Source organism: Herpailurus yagouaroundi, unplaced genomic scaffold (genome assembly GCF_014898765.1).
Source record: "Herpailurus yagouaroundi ecotype Mexico unplaced genomic scaffold, PumYag 203, whole genome shotgun sequence".
NCBI lineage: Eukaryota > Metazoa > Chordata > Mammalia > Carnivora > Felidae > Herpailurus > Herpailurus yagouaroundi.
Window position 1 is genome coordinate 22564909 of NW_024412434.1, and position 21892 is coordinate 22586800.

General features: G+C 48.5%; 1 protein-coding gene across 3 annotated transcripts in view; it reads right to left on the minus strand.

The window, feature by feature from the left end:
- Positions 1-21892, minus strand: part of CAMK1D (calcium/calmodulin dependent protein kinase ID) — a 440028-nt gene that overhangs the window by 41281 nt on the left and 376855 nt on the right. For all 3 annotated transcript variants that reach the window (XM_040451430.1, XM_040451429.1, XM_040451431.1), the window contains 2 exons: positions 17886-18012; positions 1029-1104 (listed from right to left, as the gene is read on the minus strand). In XM_040451430.1, the coding sequence (XP_040307364.1) occupies positions 1029-1104; positions 17886-18012 (203 nt within the window). The remainder of the gene's footprint in view (positions 1-1028; positions 1105-17885; positions 18013-21892) is intronic.

The following is a 21892-nucleotide window of genomic DNA, read 5'->3' on the forward strand; positions in this document are numbered from 1 at the left end:
GGGTGGAGGGGTAAAATGGGTGAAGAGGAGTGGGAGGTACAGGCCTCCAGTGATGGAATGAATATGTCACAGGAGTAAAAGGTACAGCATGGGGAAAAGAGCCAACAGTATTGGAATAGCGTCGTATGGTGACAGAGGGTAAGCTACACTTGCTGTGAGCACAACCTAATGTATAGAATTATGAAATCACTATGTTGTATGCCTGAATCAAATGTAACATTGTGTGTCAACTGCACTCAAAAACATTAGAAATACATTTTAAGAAAGAGAAACGCAAATCACACGCACGACAAAAGCACTTCATACCAATTAGGACGGCTGTTATGAAAAGTCGGGAAGGATGTGGTGAGACTGGAACGTTTGTGCATTGATTTTGGGAATGTAAAGTGGGGGTGCTGCTATGGAAAACAGCGTGGAGCTTCCTCCAAACGTTAAAATGTAGAATTACCGTATGATCCAGCCATCCCACATCCCGGTAGACACCCAAAGGCAGACATCTGAACACCCATGTTCATAGCAACATTATGTATAACGGCCACAAGGTAGAAATCGCCAGGTGTCCACTGAGGGATGAATGGATAAACAAAATGTGTCATATGCATATAACGGACTGTTCGTCAGCCTTAAAAAGAATGAAATTCCAGCACCTGCTCCCACATGGATGAACGCTGAGGACGTTATAAGCGAGAAAGCCAGTCACGAAAGCACAAATGCCATATGACTCCACTTACGTGAGGAACCTAGAATGGCCGACTTCACAGAGACAGAAGGAAGAATGGAGTGTGTCTGGGACTACAGGGAGGGGACAACAGGAGTCAGAGTTTAATGGGGACAGAGTTTCAGTTTGGGGAAGATGAAAACATTCTGGAGATGGGTGGTGGTGACTGCACGACAGGGTGAATGAACTGGATGCCACTGACCTGTGCATTTAAAAAGGGTTAAAATGGTAAATCCTGTGTTAAGTGTATTTCACGACAATAAAAAAGAAAGAAAGAAAAAAAGAAGCCAAGGTAGCGAGCAATACTCACAAGATATAGGCAATCACCCCGATGGACCAGCAGTCCACAGCTTTGCTGTACGGTTTCTGGGCCAGGACCTCAGGAGCTGTGAAATGACAAAGGAGAGACACAAGCCTGACAACTCAAAAGCTGAAGACATAAAACATTTCTTAGATTTTTCTTTTCTTTTTCTCTTTGCGCCTCAGGATGAACTTTCTGTCATTCTAAAAACTGAGTAGAGATAGAGGACCTATTTTGGGTGTTGGCTTTCTTAACCAGAAAAAAGTGAGAGCATTTGTGCGTGCGTGTGTGTGCGTGTGTGTGTGTGTGTGTGTGTGTGTGTAACTGGAGATTATCAGTCAAATTCAATCAGTCAATCAACAAACAGGAATAGGTAGCTCTCTTATGTCAGTGCTGTGTTAAGTACTACAGCTCAGCTGAGACTGAGTCGGGGACAGGTACACTTCACGGGAGCCTGGGGTGTGACTCCACCTAAAATTAACTCAGGGAAGCCTCTCTGGGCCCAGCACAGGGCCTCCCTGGGTGCCGTAGGGCATGAACAGGAAGCCTCTTCCTAATGCCTTCACAGAGCTCACAATCCAGGGCAGTGAAGACCTGAAATCTGGCCCCTGGGGGGCCTGGCCCAGGCCCGCTCTCAGCTCATTCTCTAAGGTTTGGGGTGGGTCTCCCGTCAATACAGACAGTTCAGCCTCTCCCCTGTCAAACAGCAAAAACGCTCCTTAATCTCAACTCCTCGCTTCTAACCCGAGGGTCCTCTAGCCCAGGGGTCGCAGCTTAATTCTGTCCCTGTTCTCACACTTGCTATTCCAGGCCTTGCGTGCTTTCCTAAGCAGGGCTAGGAATGCATACAAACTATTGTTGAATGTTTCTGGTTACGACGGTAAGAAATACCGACCACAGACAATCCCCAAATCTGCTTGTAGGTTTCGGCCCCGATTCCTCCAAACTTCTGATGAGACTTTATTTTTTTCCTTTTTTCCCAAGAGCAAAATAAATAGGTCGGTATGTCTTTTATTGGCTACATTCAGCCTCAACATGGTAGCAGAAGGAGACGCAGAACTGTAACGCTGGGCAGCTCACAAACTGGAGAAGCGGTCCCTGGATACTTGGGAGCTGGCTGCATCTTCCTTGTCCCCACTTGTCCCCACTTCCTTGTCCCCGTGCCTACTAAGAGCAGATTTCTCAGATGCTTCTATTACGGCAACTGACGAAAGGGAGCCGTTTACCACAGTAAGTTTCTCGCTGATTTAGGAGGCATGCTCTCCGTGAGCTGATGTTTTGGTATGAGTGGCTACAAGACAACAGATGGAAACATCGGCAAGGAGCTTATTTCTAAGCCTCCAGGGCCATCCACGTGGGCTGGTGGAAAGTTCAAAGGAGACAGAGAAGGCTCACTGGTGACGCCTGACCCAGTGTCATCCCCCCAGCAGAACAGACGGCAGAATATCCTGAGCCCACAGCCAGGCTGGCAGGCAGGAGCCCTGGCTTCCACGTCACAGGGTCCGCAGGGCTCTTTAGGAAGACGGCAAGCCAGCCCGGCCCAGCCACTCCATGACAGCAGATGTCAAACAATGATGCAGGGGCAGCTAGAGCTCAGGGCAGGATTGGGGGCACAAGCTCTTGTGTCACACCAGGTATGACATGGCGACAGCCATGCGGAAGGAGCCCTGAGAAGGTGCGAAGGCACCTCCAACAGCTGATTCCACAGTTTATAAGCAAAGATTGAGACGATCCCCTGAGCCACGGTGTGTGGAGGGTAAGCGTCACAGCACCTGCAAAGCAGGCTTCACTCCTGGGAAGAGCTGATACTGTCTCTGTTCTTTTGCACACCCCATCCTCAGTTCTCTAGCGCTGTGGGTGTGGGAGGGAGGACTCTTTAGAGCACCCCCTCCTCCCTCCTTCTCCTCCTTCCTCCTCCTCCTTCTCCTTCCTCTCTTCCCGCCCCCCGCCCTCCTTCCCTGACTGTTAGAAAGAAATTCTGGTCGCCATCCATTACTCAGAAAACAAAAGAATAAAGAACACGATGGCCCTCCAGGAATCTGTACATCCGAAGGCACCTGCACATTCAGCAGATCTACCTTCAGCCCGGCAAACAGACCTACGTTTTGGAGAACCGTGCGAGACATGGCACGCGCTTGAAAAGCAAGTGGCTGATTTTAAGCAGCTTGGAACTGGGATGTTGCTTCCGACGTTTAGATTCTTGAAGCCACAGATGACATATACACAATTTTCAAAACCAGAGATTTTGTTTAAATGGTAAAGTTTATAACATCAAACATACGGTTTAAAAAAAAAAAGATAAAGAAACGGTGTCTGGATCGTTCTCAGATGCTTCTATTCTCGCAACGGACAAAAGGGAGCCACTGACGGAGAGATGCCAGATCGGTAGCATGGGTGTTGGGGGGAAAGTTCTCAATGGTTAACAAGCAAATATCAAGGTAGCGATACTGGGGGTGGAGGTCTGTATACCTGTGCCAAACATTTCTTGTTCTTCCTGGTGTTGTGTCTTACCTAGGTCCTATCAACAACACAATAAACATTGTTTAACCAACTGTTGGCAGGTAAATCACTTGCCTTGGGGGTGAAGTTCTGAACTGCACTTGAAACACACAGAGAGTGAAAGTCCTTGGATGTGTAATGTGACAATAAACAAGAGAAAGTAGATTGATTTGGAAATGATATTCTCACCAACCTAAAATAATTAAAGAATTACGCAATGGCAAACCACACTAATGTGTGTTGATTCCAACTGCTCTTTTGATTTGATTCGTGAAACCAAATGTTCTCAGGACATTGAACAAGCCTGCCTACATCCCTATAAATAGCTACTTTTCATCTCGCAGTGATTCTTGGAAAACACCGATTCTCAGGCAATATTCAAAACCCTCCTGACAATTTGAAACGGCCACCCAAATCGTGACGAACCTCTGGGATCTGCTGGGATATTTTCTCTCCTGCTCTCCTCTGGGTCCTACAGTGGGCTCCCCTTGTTTGGCCAACCTGTTGAATTCTCCTCACCTCCCACCCTCTCCCCGATCCTTTCAGCCTGGGGCCTGCAGCCTGTAGTTCTGCAAGAGGCCACTCTCGCTCTGATCTTGGGAGAGGCCAGGTTTCACTTTGAGAACTGGCCACACTCCCTTGTATTACGTTATTAATCTTATACCAGAATTTGGTTGTATTTCTTTTTTGTTAATGTTTATTTATTTTAGAGAGAGAGAGAGAGAGAGAGAGCAAGCACAAGTGGGGGAGGGGCAGAGAGGGGGGAGACACAGAATCCGAAGCAGGCTCCAGGCCCCGAGCTGTCAGCACAGAGCCCGACGTGGGGCTTGAACTCACGAACCGTGAGATCATGACCTGAGCCAAAGTTGGATGCTTAACCGACTGAGCCACCCAGGCGCCCCTCGGCTGTAATTCTAAAATGTCACAGCCTCCAAGGTACAAACTCTCAGACAACAAATGCACACAGTCCCCACGGGGCCTCGGAGAGAGAGTGGGAAGGGTTCTCAGTCACACCCACCACAAATCCATTTCTCCCCCCAACACCAGTCAGATGCCGAAGAACTTCCTAATGAAGGAGAAACAATTTTCTCTCCTGACTGTACCCAGCACAACTCACGTGCAGTGGGAGGGTGACAATGACTCTCGCCACCCCCACACCTCCTCACAGAGGGAGGCTCTGCATGGAAATAACTTAATTGGTGCTACTGACACTTGACAAAGAGAGCCGTCATTAACGGGCACTGCGGCTCGTTCGAGATGCCATCAGCGCCCAGGCAGAGCGGGAAAGGGCTCAGTCTCCTGGTACAGCGGAGACAGAAGGACAAGACTCCAGGCCGGAGGACACAGACGTTCCTCTAGTGCATCTCAAGGCACAGTCCTGGGGGCCGTGAGCGGCAACAGACCGACCCGGAGGTGCCGAAAAGGACACACACAAGATAGGTAGGAGCCGAGTGGGAACAGCTCTACCTGGGTGACACGTGTTGGTTTCCCAGGTTTCATCACCAAACTCCCGTGACACGCCAGCCTCCTGGACCTCCTCCCCTCCCCTCTGTATCTCCTCCCTACTGTGTGAATCACACTGCCGACCACCACACTTGGTACCGCTGGACAGCGGTATCTCTGGTCTGGATATTCAGGGCTTAGCACATTCTGTTTGGTTAACCAATGGTTACTCCTGACACGAAGTGAGGGGACGAAACGGGCAGAATTAGCCCTATGCCTCTGTCTGTGGCTGACTGTGTAGTTCATGCCACTCTCCTTTTAAGACCTTTTCTCAAAGGGATTTCGGAATCACTACTTCTAGGGCTAATGGACAGGAAAGACCTTCGGGGAAGTGATCTCTCAGAACCTCCTTCTCGGTCAGACCTTGGGGGTTAACGATTCCGTTTTCTTAGCTCTCCCTGGTAGAAAGAGCATTCCATTGGCCGGGTCGGTTTACTCCAGCAAATAGAAGTCAATCACGTGAACCACGCTGTCTCAGCAGGGCAGCCCGAGCTGCTGGAGATCTGTGTGGACAGACGGGGCCCTCCTTCTGAGCCCCACGCTCGTCTCATGCTGTTCAGCGAAAACAGTTGGTTCAAAATTTGAAATAATTGAATTTACTGCTGTGAGACTCACGACCAACCCACTGTGGAAAATTCCACTTGGTGGGAAGCGTCCTCCAGGCCAAGCTGTTTTATATTGGTTGAAAGCAAGGGTTCCTGGTAAAGGAATTCAGAGGTTCCAAGAGGAAAAAAAAAAAAAATTCAGAAACCTTTCATCTTGTTTTTGAAACAATTAAATTGCCCATTTTCCTTCCTGAAAGAGAGAGGAGCAAAAGGCTTAACCAAGTCTAACTGGGAGCAGGAAGAGGGGCTCTGTTGAAGCAGGGGCGGCACTCAACCCCCAGGCTCACAGAAAACAGAAAAAGAATTTTCCCTTTCCCTGTGCTCTCAAGGGAGTGCTGAAGAGCAGTTTCTACAGAGGGAGAGGAGGAGATTGAGAATATCTCCCCCTGTTACCAGGTTCACGGTCAAGGCCGTCTGTTCTCCTCTATGGAAGTCTAAGTACCACTGTACTCAGTACCTCAAAGTTGACCACCTCCAGTGGGTGAAGCAGAGGACACGAAGGAGGGGTGGCCTGGGGTGGGGAGCAGCCCTCCATGCCAGAAAGCGGCAGCCTGGGACCCAGAACCATGGGACCCAGGCAGTGTTTCTTGCGTTCCTCAGTTATTTAACAGCTTGGGTTCCATTTCAGGCACTGGCTTTGTGGTGTGAGGGAAGCAGACGTGGGCCCTATGCCACAGAGCACCTGTTCTCCTGGGGGCTCCAGCTGGGTGGACACAGCTGCAGAAGTGATGCCAGCCACGGCTGCCTTCTTAAGGAGACGATCAGACTAAGCCAGACAAGAGTGTGGCAAGATGGCACAGGTGTTGATCTTTAACCCTGAATACAGCCCTGAAAATACTGAACCTACTCTAAATAAAACCCCAAGTATCCAGGAAAGGCTATATTACCTCCAACAGTCAAACAGTGGAGAAGGTGCAAATAAAAAGACTAGAGAACAGGAAAGACACGGGGTGGGGAAGAAAGGCTGTGGCTAGTACGTTTTGAGCATATGCCCTTGTGTTGTGCTCTAAGAAGAAATTAACAGGCTTAAAGACGAAAGAGTGGGAAAGGTAGGAAGGACTGTTTTGTCATTAAATGGGAGGTAAAGATGTGAAATGGTTTCCTTTAAATGTGAAATGGATTTAGGTGGTTGTAACTTGAAACAACTTTAGCTGTCCGGAGTTAAGAATTTTTTTTAAGCGTATTTATTTATTTTGAGAGAGCTGGAGAGAGGGCATGTGCTTAGGGGAGGGGCAGAGAGAGAGGATCTCAAGCAGGCTCCTTGTTGTCAGTACAGAGCCCAATGCAGGGCTCAAATCGCACGAACCATGAGATCATGATGATCACGACCTGAGCCGGCAGCAAGAGTCAGATACTCAACTGACTGAGCCACCCAGGTGCCGCTGGATTTAAGAAGTTTTATTTATTTTTTAGGGTTTTTTTTTCTTTTAATGCTATTTTATTTTATTTTTGAGAGAGAGAATCTGAAGCAGGCTCCAGGCTCTGAGTTGTCAGCACAGAGCCCAACGCGGGGCTTGAACTCATGAACTGTGAGATCGTGACCTGAGCCAAAGTCGGACACTTCACTGAGCCACCCAGGTGCCCCGGATTTAAGAAGTTTTAAATAGCCATGCACACTGGCTTTGCAGTGAAAGAAATCTAGTATCTCCCACTTACTACACCTGTGGATTTGGGCCAGTCATTTAATTTTGTTAAGCCTCCATTTTGTTCATCTGTAAAATGGGAACATTAACAGAGCCCAACCTTCAGGACTGTAATGAGGCTTAATGGAAACAATAAACATATAATAAGGTATAGTCAGAGCTAGTAGTAGTTATTATGTAAGGATGAAGGGTTGAGAGAACCATAGGATAAAAACAGAATGGAGGTTTTATTATTTGTTAGAGTGAAGGATGGACAGTTCCTTGACATCACTTGGTACTTTCCCTTCATTCTTGCTTTGCATAACGGAAATGATTCGTAAATGGAGATTTCCACCCTTTTGATCAGAGCCTTCGGAAATCAGAATTGCACTGGGTCCACAAGTGATGGGAGGGCATGTCTGAGTATTTGAATCTTGGAGTCGGAAGGAGACTTACAACCCCCATACCAACCTCCTGCGCGCTTGGGTCCCTTTGTTCACCGAGTTGTCGATCCTTTTATTCGCTTATTCACCGACACACTCATACATCCCCTCTAGGTCCAGGCACCGTTCTAGACACCATAACCCAGGAACTGCCTGTTGATCATTACTGACGGTGCCCAGGCATGGGAACAGTCCACCGTAATATCAAAGATTCCCATGATGGCTGAGGAACACTGGCTGGCCGTGGTACCTTCATGGTTCTGCATTTATTGAGAGAAGAGAGTGACTGTGCCCCTTCTACATTCTCTCTCCCTGGCCCTCTGCCTTCCCCCACAGCATCCCACCCTCTCCTACCTCCAGGCCAGGTGCATCAAGATTACCTTCCCCATCACCCTAAGCTCTTTCCAATCTTTCAACCAGCAGCAAGGGGGCACTGCCCAGATCCAACCAATTCTTTCCATTGGCCCCAATTATAATTCTTTCTTAAAGGGGAGTTAGAAAAATGTGTTCCAGAAGACTACTTATAAAAATGGGCATATCCTAATTTTTTCCCTAATTCTTTGCAGTGTATGAAACTCCTGCCTTCCCCCTACCTGCAGAGACAGAGCCGATGGGACACGAAGATTAGCGGCACTCTACCTTTCCTCGAATGTGCTTCTGTCTTTGGAAATGTGTCGGAAATGTCCAACCTGCCTGTGACATCAGCAAGAAGAGGCTGGCAGACAGGCTGCTTGCCATCCTGTGACCTAGTCCAAGGTTCCTTTGTGCCTCTTGCTGGCTGACCTCACCTCTCTGTGGAGGTCAAGGAGAAAGGCCCTCAACTTGAACTTCGTGTGTGTCACGACGAAAAGGCCCTAAGAGATGGGAGTCAGTCGTGGTCAGAGGTAGTGGAGACTTCTTTTACTATCACGGCTTTCCCCCAAGTGGCTCATGGAAGGAGATGGGAGGGCCTGGATTCAAGTTCGGCTGTGCTAGCCAGGTTAGGCAATGTGATAGGGTCTTTACAGGGAGGAGCTTAACAGAGAAGTAGTGAGAGGAGTGATCTTCTAGTAGAGGGCTTTTAAAATCATTAGACTGCACACACAGAGTGGTGCCACATCTCTGCCATCTCATATCCAGCAGTGAGTTAGAGACAGAATTACAGGCTGAACCCTGAGCCAATGTATCTCGGAGAGTTTGTTATCTTTCTTTTTTCTTTTAAAGTTTATTGTTATTGGGGCGCCTGGGTGGCGCAGTCGGTTAAGCGTCCGACTTCAGCCAGGTCACGATCTCGCGGTCCGTGAGTTCGAGCCCCGCGTCGGGCTCTGGGCTGATGGCTCGGAACCTGGAGCCTGTTTATGATTCTGTGTCTCCCTCTCTCTCTGCCCCTCCCCCGTTCATGCTCTGTCTCTCTCTGTCCCAAAAATAAATAAACGTTGAAAAAAAAATAAAAAAAATAAATAAAGTTTATTGTTATTTTGAGAGAGAGAGAGAGAGAGAGAGAGAGAGAGAGAGAGAGAGAGAAGGGGCAGAGAGAGGGAGAGAGAGAATCCCAAGCAGGCTCCATGCTGCCAGTGTAGAGCCCAGCTTGGGGCATGAACTCACCAACCATGAGCTCATGACCCAAGCTGAAATCAAGAGTCAAACGCTCAACCAACGGAGCCACTCAGGCGCTCCAGATGTGTTATCTTTCTATGCCTCAGTCTCTTGCCCTGAAGGTCACCTGCTATTTTGTCCTGAAGTTACGCCTTTGTGGAAAATAATCTGAGCTCAAGTGAAGAGCCGCATGGGACTCTGCGTTTTAGGGAATTTCCACAGGTGGGGAGAAGGAATCCGTGCAGCACCAATTCATGTGGTGGATTAGTACAGAAGGCCTTAAATTGAACTGTAATCCAGTTGCAACGAGTTGGAGAAGTTGCATGTTGGAGAAGTGGTGAGAAGGCTTTCTTTTAATTTTTTTCTTGATGTTTATTTATCTTGGGGAGAGAGACAGAGGATGAGCAGGGGAGGGGTAGGGAGAGAGGGAGACGGAATCCAAAGCAGGCTCCAGGCTCTGAACTGTCAGCACAGAGCCCGACGCAGGGCTCAAACTCATGAACCGCAAGATCATGACCTGAGCCGAAGTCGAAAGCTTAACCGACTGAGTCACCCACACACCCCGAGAAGGCTTTCTTTGAAACACTGGGAGAGAAAAATGACATTTCTGCCCAGCGGCTGCCTGTTCGGAGATGAGAAATAAAATTCTACACATCAAGGAAAAGAAAATTCGGACATCCATTTCAGGGTGGAGTTTGGCTTCAGGAAGAACTGATTACAACAGGCAGTATGAGCAACCATGCTTAGTCACAACTCTTTCTGTAAGCGGACTCTGCAGCAGGTGGGATTAGACAAGAAAAAACCAGTTAATGAGGGGCTTTACTACAAGCCTCTCCATAAACCGTGTGGCTTCACCAAGGTTTGGAGAACTGTAGCCTGGATTGCCGGCAATTAAAAATTCAGCTGAAACACAGACTCATTCTTTGCCTGTGGTTTGCCTTCAACCCAAAGTCACGGAAGTTAAGAGGAGTAGGGCTCTCTTTGGCTAGCTCTGTCCTCGGCCGGACAGGTTCCCTTGGAAAGCTTTCTCATCCTTCCCTCAGAGTTGTAATTTACTAAAAATGCATCGCAAAACAGTGGCTTGCTCTGATTTTCCTAGTAGCCTCTTGAATTTTACCACAGGCATGAAAAGTCCCCACGAAAGCGCCGTCCTGGTTTATAATTACCGTTCCGATCTGAGCTGGAGTACTATTCAAATGCTACCAAAGCCAGAATGTGGCCAGTGGGTGGAGGGGTGAGGCTAAGGAATGGGAAGGGAGTGGAAAATGGGAGGGCAGCTGGTGTTCTAAAATGTGGGAGAGACCTGGAATTCAGTGGGAGGGAGGAAAGGAAATGTTCGGAGTTAAGGCAATTCAGGGCAACGTGGCAAGAAATAACCCTGTGATGTCGCCCTCAAAGGTCGTCCTGAGATCCAGCCTCTGCCCTCATGGGTTTGTGACCACAGTGGGATGGCTACTTCGCTCCTCCTGAAGGCTGACAAGCTTCACTTCAAGATTAAGAGGACCTTTACAGGCATTCCGGTGTTTTGGGTTTTAGTCATTGAAAGAAAAAAAAAAAGAGTAAGTTCCAAAATGCTGCAAGGTTTCTTTCCCTCCTCGACACCACAGTGAAGTTTAGAAACCATGATACTCCATCACAGTATCCAGTATTTAGAGAGGAGCCGTTCAGAAATTACAGAAGGGTGGAGGCCCCTGGGTGGCTCAATCGGTTGAGCATCTGACTCTTGGTCCGAGTCCTTGTTTGGGCAAGCCCCCTCTCCAAGCCAAACGAGTCTGCATATTTCTTCCACACTCGATAAGAAGCAGCTGGGGACTCTGAGCCTTTGTTCTTCTGCTTGCCCACATCCATTACTCTCCTTGTCTTGGCCTGGAATTCTACTCTTCCTACAAATCACGCCTCCTCCAAGAGTTTTTCCCTGGTCGTCCCAGGCCTTGCTGATTCCTCTCTCACCTGTATTTGTAATGTTGCTTCTGAAATATGTCGGTTACTTCATACTGCACACATGCTACCAAATATGGGCCTGTATCACCACTGGTCATACACCATTGGAGGGGCCCTCGGTGTTGGAGCAGCTCTAAGAGATGCCTGCAGTGGGACCCCCATACACAGGGATGGAGCGAGGCCCACGTTCTCCTGCCATCAGTGATGTGATGTTCTGCAAGGGCCCTTGTTCTTTTAAAGGACATGTAACATCAGGGCAGCTGTTCAGGGTAAAGGATGAATTCAAGGGTGATCAGATCCCTTTGCCTGGCACCGTGTGTGTGCTGGGATATGTGGGATAAACAGCCCTTTTTTCATTATTTATTCATAGCTAGAGAACTCATTTAAATTGAAGTAATCTTGGGGCGCCTGGGTGGCTCGGTCGGTTAAGCATCTGACGTAGGTCATGATCTCACAGTTAGTGGAATCAAGCTCCACGTTGGACTCTGTGCTGACAGCCCAAGGCCTGCTTGGGATTCTCTGTCTCCCTTTCTCTGACCCTCCCCACTTGCATATACTCTCTCTCTCTCAAAATAAATAGATAAATAAATAAACTTAAAAAAAAAACTGAAGTCATTTTGACATTGCCAAAGTTCACTATTTAGATGAACAGTCATTTAGGCAACAGCCGTAAGAACAACAAAAACAAAACAACAGTGCCCGTAAATTGAAATCAATACTTCTACCGAGAAGGGGTCTGAAGTCTGAACTATGGCTAAAAGCAGACAGCAACACTCTGCACCTGGCTCGGGCTCCTGGACAGCAAGGCCCCCAGAATCAGAGGAGTGCTGACTGGGACTGGGCTCTGCCCTGTTTAGATCGAGATTGGCCAGTAGGGATGAGGCCGCGGTTTCTTTGTCCAAGATCCCAACAGCGCCCTGATCTTGCAGAGATAAGCCAGTGTTGGGGGGCGGGTGGGGGTGGTGGTGTCCAACCCCAGGGTTGACAGCACGCTGGGGTCCTCTTACAAAAAGCCACTTCACAGCATTACTCTGGCTGTCGGGCTCCCACTGGCTTAATTAATGGTTCAATTAATCCATAATTCAAGGCCCCAAAGCCAACGGTCAACACACCCAGTCATCATCTTACTTGACTTAATAGCAACTGACACAAGGTACTTTCTCCAACTCAAAGCGCTTCCCAGGATACCACACTACTCTGGTTCCCTTCCTGTTTCACATGCTGCCTCTTCAGAGTCCCCGGGGCTCCAGGACTCAGCCCTGGGACCTTTCTTCTCCTCCATCCTTCCCTGCCTCCCCCTTAGCCACTTCATTCAGGTTCACAGCTTCAAAATACCTCAGCCTCTTGGGGCACCTGGGTGGCTCAATCAGTTGAGTGTCTGACTCCTGATTTTAGCTCAGATCATGATCTCATGGTTTGTGAGGTTGAGCCCCGTGTCAGGCTCTGTGCTGACAATGTGTAGCCTGCTTGGATTCTCTCTCTCCCTCTCTCTCTGCCCCTCCCCTGCTCTCTCTTTCTCTCTCTCTCTCTCTCCCTAAAAATAAATAAATAAACATTAAAAAAATACATCAGCCTCCAAATACGGTCCATCCTCATTATTCACGGATTCTGCACTTTTAATTCGCCTACTCACTAAAATTTATTTGTAGCCCCCAGATCAATACTTGCCGTGCTTTTGTGGTCACATGTGGACATGAGCAGAGAGGCTCAAACTGAGTTTCCAAAGCTCACGTTCCCTGCTTAGAGGTCAGACAAGGTGACACTCTGCCCTCCTGTTTCACCTCTCACGCTACAAACAAGTATCATTTTCATGGTCTAGCTGCTGTCATGTTTTTTACATTTTTGTGCATTTTGTAGATTCATGGTTTAAAACAGCCCCCAAGTGCAGTGATGAAGTGCCGTCTAGTGTTCCTGGCACAAGAAAGTGGAAATGTGCCTACAGAGAAAATGTGTGGCTAGACCAGCTTCACTTAGGTGTAAGTTATGGTGCTGTTAGCCATGAGTTCATTGTTCTCGAATCAAGAATATATATTAGGGGCGCCTGGGTGGCTCAGTCACTTAAGCATCTGACTCCAGCTCAGGTCATGATCTCGCAGTTCGTGAGTTTAAGCCCTGCATCGGGCTCTGTGCTGATGGCTTGGAGCCTGGAGCCTGCTTTGGATGCTGTGTCTCCCTCTCTCTCTGCCCCTCCCCTGCTCATGCTCGGTCTCTCTCTCAAAAATAAAATCAACATTAAAAAAATAATATATGTTAAATAAGATGTCGTTAAATAGAAATATGTATAAAACAAGGTCATGTATCCATCAGTAGATGACAATGCTGTGACCAGAGACTCACCAGGACCCTAAACCTCTATTTCCCGGGTAACAGTAGGTCAGTATTTACTAGCTCAGCGCTGGTGGTGACGTTACAGAGCATAACTACTACGTGTGATGAGAATCAACTATATCTTGTTGCAGACAGGACCTCTTGAGAGAACTCCAGACTTACAGTCCAACCGCCTTCTGGACCTTGCAAACTTTAACAAATTAAAATCCCAACCCCTGGTGATACTTCTGTAGCCTGCTCTTTCCACAGACTTTGACATCTAAAATAAAGGTAACAGCCTCCTTTCAGAGGCTCAGGCCAAAAAATAACTTAGAACTATCATTGGCTTCTCTCTCTCAAGCCCAACTTTTAATTTTTCAGAAAATCTTCATGAAATTACCTTCAAATTTTTTTCTGGAATCTGATACTTTCTTACCACTTCCACTCTGCCAACCTAGCCCAGCTCCCACCATTTCTCACTTGAATAATTCCAGAGCCTTCTAACTGGTCTCCCTTCTTCCACCCTGGCCCTGCACCCTGGCATCTCTCCTAATCCCCACCTGTCTCCTAGAGGGATCCTGGTACAGGTCAGATCATGCCATGCCTCGTCTCAGAACCCTCCAATGGCTCCCCACCACCCTGAGTAAAAGTCAGGGTCTTGACAATGACTTCTAAGTCCTGGTCTGCACATGCTCTGCCTATTAGTTCTCTGACTTCATCTTCTACTGCTCTTCTCTTTGTTCACCCCACTCCTGTTGTTCTCCCACATACCCCTGCCTCAGGGCCTTTGCACCATCCTTGGAACGCTTTTCCTCCAAATAATAACATGGCCAGCTCCTTCACTTCTATCAAACCTTGACCCCACTGTCACCCTCTCAGTGAGGGCTGCCTTGATTACTACATTTAAAATTGCCACCCCCTACACACACACACACACACACACACACACACACACACACACACACACAACTATTCTCTTTCCTGCTTTATTTTTCTTCATAGCACTTGTCAACCTAAGATATTAACAGACTTAGCTGTTTGCATACAGTCTGTCTCCTTCTCGCTCAAATATAAGTACCTTGATTGAGGGCAGGGACTTTTATCTGTTTTTCTTTTCTTGTTTTTTTAATGTTTTATTTATTTTTGAGGGAGAAAGAGCATGAGCAGGGGAGTGGCAGAGAGAGGGAGACAGAGGATCCGAAGTGGGCTCTGTGCCCAATGTGGGGCTCGAACTCATGGACCACGAGATCACGACCTGACCTGAAGTCAGAAGCTCAGCTGACCAGGCCACCCAGGTGCCCCCTGTTTTTCTTTTCCTTTCTACTGATGCATCCCCAGTCTCTAGAACAGCAGGTAGGCACTAAATACATAATCCTTGAATGATGAATAACATAGCACTTATCAGACATTATTCAATTTACTGGTTTTTCCCTCTTTTTCTCACAACACTGTGAGCATTTTAAAGTCTGAAACTCTGGCCCTACACATTCATATTCTTAACACCAAACCACTGAGCACAGCACATAAACTTAATAAATGCATGCTGAATGAATGGGAAAAGAGGAGACAGAGAGAAATGCTAATTTCTGCAAACCTTGGGTTTTTACCAGTTTAACAAGCATTTGTGCAAAGATGAGTAAGATAGTCCCTGCCCGAGAAAAACGTGTGGTGCGGTGGGAAAGGGACACCGGTGCATATGGACCCCGATGCAATGATGTAAAAAGGGCCAGGAAAAGAAGTAGGATGACAAAAGAGAGAATGGGTGTTGGGAAAGCAACCAAAAGGGGGCAACATGTAAGTTGGGCTTTGATGGCTGAATATCAGGAGTTGGCCATGCAGACTGAGGGGGCAGGGGGAGGAAACAGCCCGATCTCTGTCGCTCACTGCCCGAGGTACGTCTACAGGTCATAAGCTCCCCCAGTGTCGCCCCTTCCTTGCTCTAAGAGGCCTTCCTAGGCAGCTCAGTGCTCAACACACATGAATGAGCAGAACCAGTACATTCGCACCCCTCCCCACTCAGAGAAAACTCCGTATCTGACAACAGCCTTACCCGATGGCCCCGCTGGCCACCATTTAGGGTAGAAAGAGCAAGGGCCACATCTAAACAGGCTTCCCAGTTCCCAGACTCGTCAGTGTCTGACATCTAAGCAGAACCAGACCACTCGAATGACAGCCACTTAGAAACCCAGAGAAAGTGCCATTCCTGGGTTCTGCCAAGACGCAAAGAAGCAAAAATCCATCTAGAAAGTGCTGGAGCTTTCCAACATCAGAGCCAAATATGAGAACAGTGCGATGCATATGTAAATACGGACACTTCTGCCGGAACATTTGAACTGCAGCCCGAGAGTCGGCCTCCTGCAGGGGGGAAGCGGGGCGGCCACAGAGCCCTCAGCTTCTCGGCCGCAGTGGCCAGGGCAGCGGACCGCACAGAAGGTAGCAAAGCCATCCCGGCAAGGAGCGTGGACAGCGCGCCCTCACAGGCCTTTTCATTTTCTGGGGTCCGGGAATTGCCACTGTTGGAACGGGCCTTCTCCCTCCCCATCTTTGAGGACAAACGAGAAGAAGCACATCTTCATTTTTATCTGCCACCCGCCTGGTGGCCGGGACTGACCCGGAGAGAGTCCACATACCTGCCGCACACGCTCCTGCTCCCGTCACACCCCCACGCCCCTGGGGCACACACGTGTGCTCTCGCGTGCATCTCCCACCGCGGCCGTGATTCCGAGTCCCCCCGACGGGGTCCACTCCGCTGGCCCAGAGCCGAGAGCACTCAGGGTACCGCTAATCTCATCAAGGCCTGTGCCACACCGGCTCCTCTGCCATCAGAAGAACCTCCCCGGCTCTGCCCAGCGCACGCACCCGCCAGGGACATGATCCCCGCCTGTGCCGGTCACACCACGGCCACCTCCTCCCCCGGCCCCCGCCCCCGAGTCCATGGCTTCCCTTCCTGTGATTCTCCGTTCCCCTCAGCCTGCTCTTCTCCCCTCTCCTTTGAGCACCTTTGCAAATGAACCGGCTGCGACATAACACCCGTGTTATGCCAGCACCTGAAGGGCCAGGAAGGGCCCCAAAGGGCGTTTGGAGTTTCCCACAATGCTCTGGGGCCCAGGCTCATCAGGTGGGAGGACTGCTTTCCTCAGCCTGCCTGGGGGATCACGCGGTTGCACCTAATACCAAACAGGAATGATGCCAGTCACAGAACATTCCCTCTCCTCTTTCAGGGCGAGCTTCCTGTTCTCATTAGGAAAAGCCATCATGGTTTGTACATTGAGAATTCAGCCTCGGTCTCTGTTTTCCAGAAGTCTTTTCCAACCCCATTTTTTTCCTGCCCTCAGACATTCCCGTTTTATACCCTTTTCCCAGGATTTTCCCACTTGAGAGCTCTAGCACAAATGGATGCTTCTGCCCAGAACACTCTGTCCCCTAACATTCCCAAGGCTGTCTCCTTCTCCACATTCAAGCCAATACCCAGGTCTCATTCCTGTGCCCTTAACCGTCCTAGTCCTCCTCCCCGCCATCACCTTGCTGCTCTGTGGCATGTCCTCATTTGAGTTTCTCCATAGCACTTACCGTGGCCTGAAACAACCCTGTTCTTTGTCTGTTGTCTGTGACTCCCGACTACAACATAAGCTTCATGAGGGCAGGCCTGCCGTCTGACTCATGCACAGCCTTCACCCCAGTGCCCACAACAGCAGCTGGTCCATAGCATGCGCTTCAGTACACATTTGCTGAGTGAATGAATACATTCATGTAAGTCAACGTCTCGAAAACACAAACGGCACCGATGGCCTTTCTCCAGGTCCCCAGAAGACACAAGATGATTCTCAGTATGCGAGTGTTCAGTTCTTGTAGCCTTTTCTGCTCTCTGTATGTTTGGTACGAGGGCCCTGGGGTTCTGATTTTAGGAAAGACTTTAATTCTTGGCTTCTCCAGTACAGATCAGGACTGGCTACTTCAAGAGAGTGACTTCGACAAGGCATGAGCCAGATTCCTCCTATCGATACTCTCTTTCTGGCCGCTTCTATCTCAACATTTTACATGCTCTGTTTGTGTCTGCACTTCATGGTTATCTCAGTGTCTCACTGTAAATCATTTGAAAACACAGATATGGAGGCACTATTTCTGGCATCAGAACATGGGAATTCATCCAATCAACTCCTGGCTTCCACCCAGGCCCACACCCCAATGAGACAGGATTTCTGCCCGACTATTAAAAGGTTTCAGGGGGAAATCGCCTCTCTTCTAACTCGTTCCAATGTCTCTTGGCCTTTTTATTCTCCCCTTAAGGGGAATGAAGGCAGCTGTGATCATGCGCCAGGGCCGAAGTGCTTAAGACCAAAGAAGCTGATACGACACCCACGCTGTGCTTACCAACATAGCCCGGGGTGCCACAGGCTGTGGACATCACATCTCCTTTGCCCTCCATTTTTGACAGTCCAAAGTCACTGATCATTATTTTCGATTCCTCGTCTTGACTGTAGTACAAGAGGTTTTCAGGCTAGAAAGAAAAAAAGAAAAAAAAAACACTGACAAAGTGTGTTTAAATACGGGTTAACTGTGGGAGAGTCACGAAGCCACAAAGCCTAATCACAATTTAAGGATACGCTTGACTCGGGGCACAGCGAATGCAGTAAGAAAAGCCGTGTTTAATAGGAGTGATGAAGGGGACACTGCACAGTTTGGGGCGCTTAGAGGTTTTCAAGAAAAGTGAGTCCCTTTGTCTACTTTCAAAAAGTGAACCATAAATTGGGGCCACCTAGAGAGCCCCTAAGACTTGTCAATTTATTTCCTGGGTCAGGGGAAAGGGAGTTCCCAGAAATGAAGTCCCTTCTGTAGGTGCTCTTCCATTTCCTTGTTCTTTCTTTCTTTTTTTAATGTTTATTTCTGAGAGAGACAGACGCAGAGACAGAGCGCCAGTGGGGGAGGGACAGAGAGAGAGGGAGACACAGAATCTGAAGCAGGCTCCAGGCTCCGAGCTGTCAGCACAGAGTCCAATGTGGGGCTTGAACTCACGAACCCTGAGATCATGACCTGAGCAGAAGTTGGACGCTTCACCGACTGAGCCACCCAGGCGTCCCCCACCCCTGCCCCGTTCCTTTTTCCTGACCCCTTTAGCAACCTTTCTCGAACCCAGGGTCTCTCTCCCTGCCCTCCATAACGGCCCGTGTCCTGCGTCTCTGGCAGATGCGTTGCGTTTTCCCCTTTACTGAGCCAGCTGACCCCTGCTCGCTGGGCTCCCTGGGAAACAGGGGGATGTCATCATGGATGAATCGTGTCCAGAGATCCAGCACTTTGTAGCCACGTGTCCTTAAGTGCCCTGAGCTTCTGGTTGCCTTTTCGGGAAAACATGGGTCGTGGTGGTTCCTCGTTTGCTTCCCTGAATGGGGAAGCTGGAGCTGGATGGAATGGGGAATGCTGGAGCCCAGATGGTAGTAACTCAGGACACATGGCTGAGGCCTGACCACAGCTCCTGTCTCTGCTACAGTCCTGCACAGCAGGGGCACCTCCATGGCAGCTATACAGGAGGGGTAAGGGGAGGTAGACGGGTGGAGCGTGGAGCGGGGAGACAATGAAGCTTTATTTGCATAGTGTTTTCTGAAAAGTCAAGGTATCATTCTTAGAAAAAAAAAAGGGGGGGGGTGGAGCTCATGGAGACCAAGGGAGATGTCCCAGCCTCAGGGCTGCACCTGTCCTGCCCAGGCAGAGCCTGACCACAGAAAGCCTGCCTCAATTAATGATGCTGTCCCTGAGAGACACAATGTTGAGGACGGACACCACTCCTTTCCCCCGACTCAGGAAATTCCAAAGATTTGCCCAGTGAAGAAGCAATCACTTCTCTGATTTACGTTCAACCTTAAAAGAAACACAACAGGGGGCACCTGGAGGGTGGCTCAGTTGGTTAAGCATCTAACTCTTGATTTCGGCTCAGGTCATGATCTCGGGGTCAGTGGGATGGAGTCCTGCATGGGGCTCTGTGCTGACAGTGGGGTCTGTTTGGGATTCTCTCTATCTCTGTCTCTCTCTGCCCCTTCCCCACTCACTCACTCTCTCTCTCTCTGTCCCCCAAAATAAATAAATAAATACACACATACACACACATACCACACCAGGAGGAATCTGAACTGGGCAAGCCACTTCCCCACAGTTTCCTGTCTGGCTCTCCTCCCATCCCCAAGAGTGATTGAAGCAAGAGTGTCTCTTGTCAGTGGTTTGCGGTAGATCTTTGGTTTCTGAGTTATTGAATTTTACCAACTCTTCTCTCATTCTCTCATCTGGTGGCAAGGGCTATTTAGATTTGAGATGGGCCTGGAACTTCTGGATTTTAGAATTCACGGGGCAATTCTGAGCTGTAGCCATTTCTGTGAGGACATTCTGAGAAGTGTTGCCCCGCCTTGCCCTTGCCCCTTGCCCCGCCTTGACCAAACTATAGTCGGGCTCCCCTGAGCCCTCTTCTAGGCCTCGGTTTTGGCCTTCTGTGTCCCTCCTGTCTTGCTGGGGCTGCAGAGTCCAGTCTTAGCAAGAAACCTGTAAGTCAGAATAGAGAGAACCCCTCACTCTTGATATCTGGCCAAGCTCTTTACCTTCCACCTTGGATGTTGTTAAAGAAAATGTATTCACACACTTGGTAAAGACAGTAAGGAAGACTTTATTCGGGGGGGGGGGGGGACCACTGCAATGGGATTCTGCAGTAGGAGAGGAAGAGTGGACTCAAGACCTAATACAACAAGGAAAAGTGGAGATTTATAGCCCAGGATCAGGGTGAGGGTCAGTGAACAGAAAATTACTAAGAGGTGGGGCGCCTGGGTGGCTCAGTGGGTTAAGTGCCAACTTCAGCTCAGGTCATGATCTCACGGTTTGGGAGTTCAAGCCCTGTGCTGACAGCTCAGAGTCTGGAGCCTGCTTCAGATCCTGTGTCTCCCTCTCTCTCTCTGCCCCTCTCCCACTCATACTCGGTCTCTCTTAAAAATAAAACAAACATTTTACAAAAATTAAAAAAAAAAAAAGAAAATTACTAAGAGGGAACGTCAAGGGTGGGGGGATCCTGGCTATGCCAATTTCAGAGGATCCTTGCTGAAGGCAGGCCAGGGTGGGCAGATATGAAAGGTGGAAGATAAAGAATTTGATCAGATATCAAGGGTGGGGGATGTTCACCAAAGTGGCTCAGTGGGATTCTTTTTTTTTTTTTTTTTAATATTTTCTTATTTTTGAGAAAGCGCAAGCGGGGACAGGCAGAGAGCAGAGACAGAAGATGTGAAGTGGGCTCTGTGCTGACAGCAGTTAGCCCAATATGGGGCTTGAACTCACTAACTGAGAGATCATGACCTGAGCTGAAGTCAGATGCTCAACCCACTGAGCCACCCAGGTGCCCTGGCTCAGTAGGATTCTTGGTCAGCCTGGACTACATGGGCAGAGCCAGTGCACTAAGGACAGAGCCCAGGGATGGAACCTGGTCAGAAGGAAGAGAACCTGGTCAATGGAGAGAGACTGCCAATGTCTAAGTTCTTGGCCAGGCTTTAGGAAGGATCCCTCCATCCTTGATATCCCCTCTTAGTAGGTTTCTATCCACAACCCTCATTCTGGTCAATGGCTATAAGTCCTCACATGCTCTTGATGATTTTGGAGTTGAACCCAATTCTCTCCCCTATTGTGATACCCTTCTTGCAGTAGTCTTAAATAAAGTCTTGTCTTAACAAGTGTCAAAATAACTTTAACAGAACCCGAAAGAAAAAAAAAATACTACCCTTCTCCTAAAATCATAACACAAAAAGGAATGACACTTTACATTCACAGTGACGTCGATCCTGTGGATGAAGCATGAGATTAGAAGAAAATCAAATGCACACTTGAAGGTGCTTTAATGAGTTTGAAAAGAGAATAAAATGGCCCAATCAATAATCAAAATAAGAATAATGCTTAAAAAGCAGGCCAAAATAATCTAATCAAAAGGTGCCTGTGGTTCATGATTTGTCTGAATGTTGAGATCATCCTTTGATGAACAGTAAGGATCTGATCATGGGGGCAGAGAGGACTTTTCTTAAGTTTCTGATTTTTTTTTCAAGTTTATTTATTTCGAGAGAGGAAGAGCACACACACGTGTGTGCATGTGCATGTGAGTGGGAGGTGGGGTAGAGAGAAAGGGAGAGAGAGAACCCAAGCAGCCTCCACAATGTCAGCATGGGACTCCTCTCATGAACCATGAGATCATGACCCGAACCCAAATCAAGAATCGGATGCTTAGCTAACTGGGCCACCCAGACGCTCCTTAAGTTTCTGACTTTTAATCTTCCTGTCCCAATGATCTCATGCTCTTAAACAAGGTTGCATCTAGGCAAGAGACTGCATGGAATCAAATATCCCTCCTTTGGGTCAATTACCAA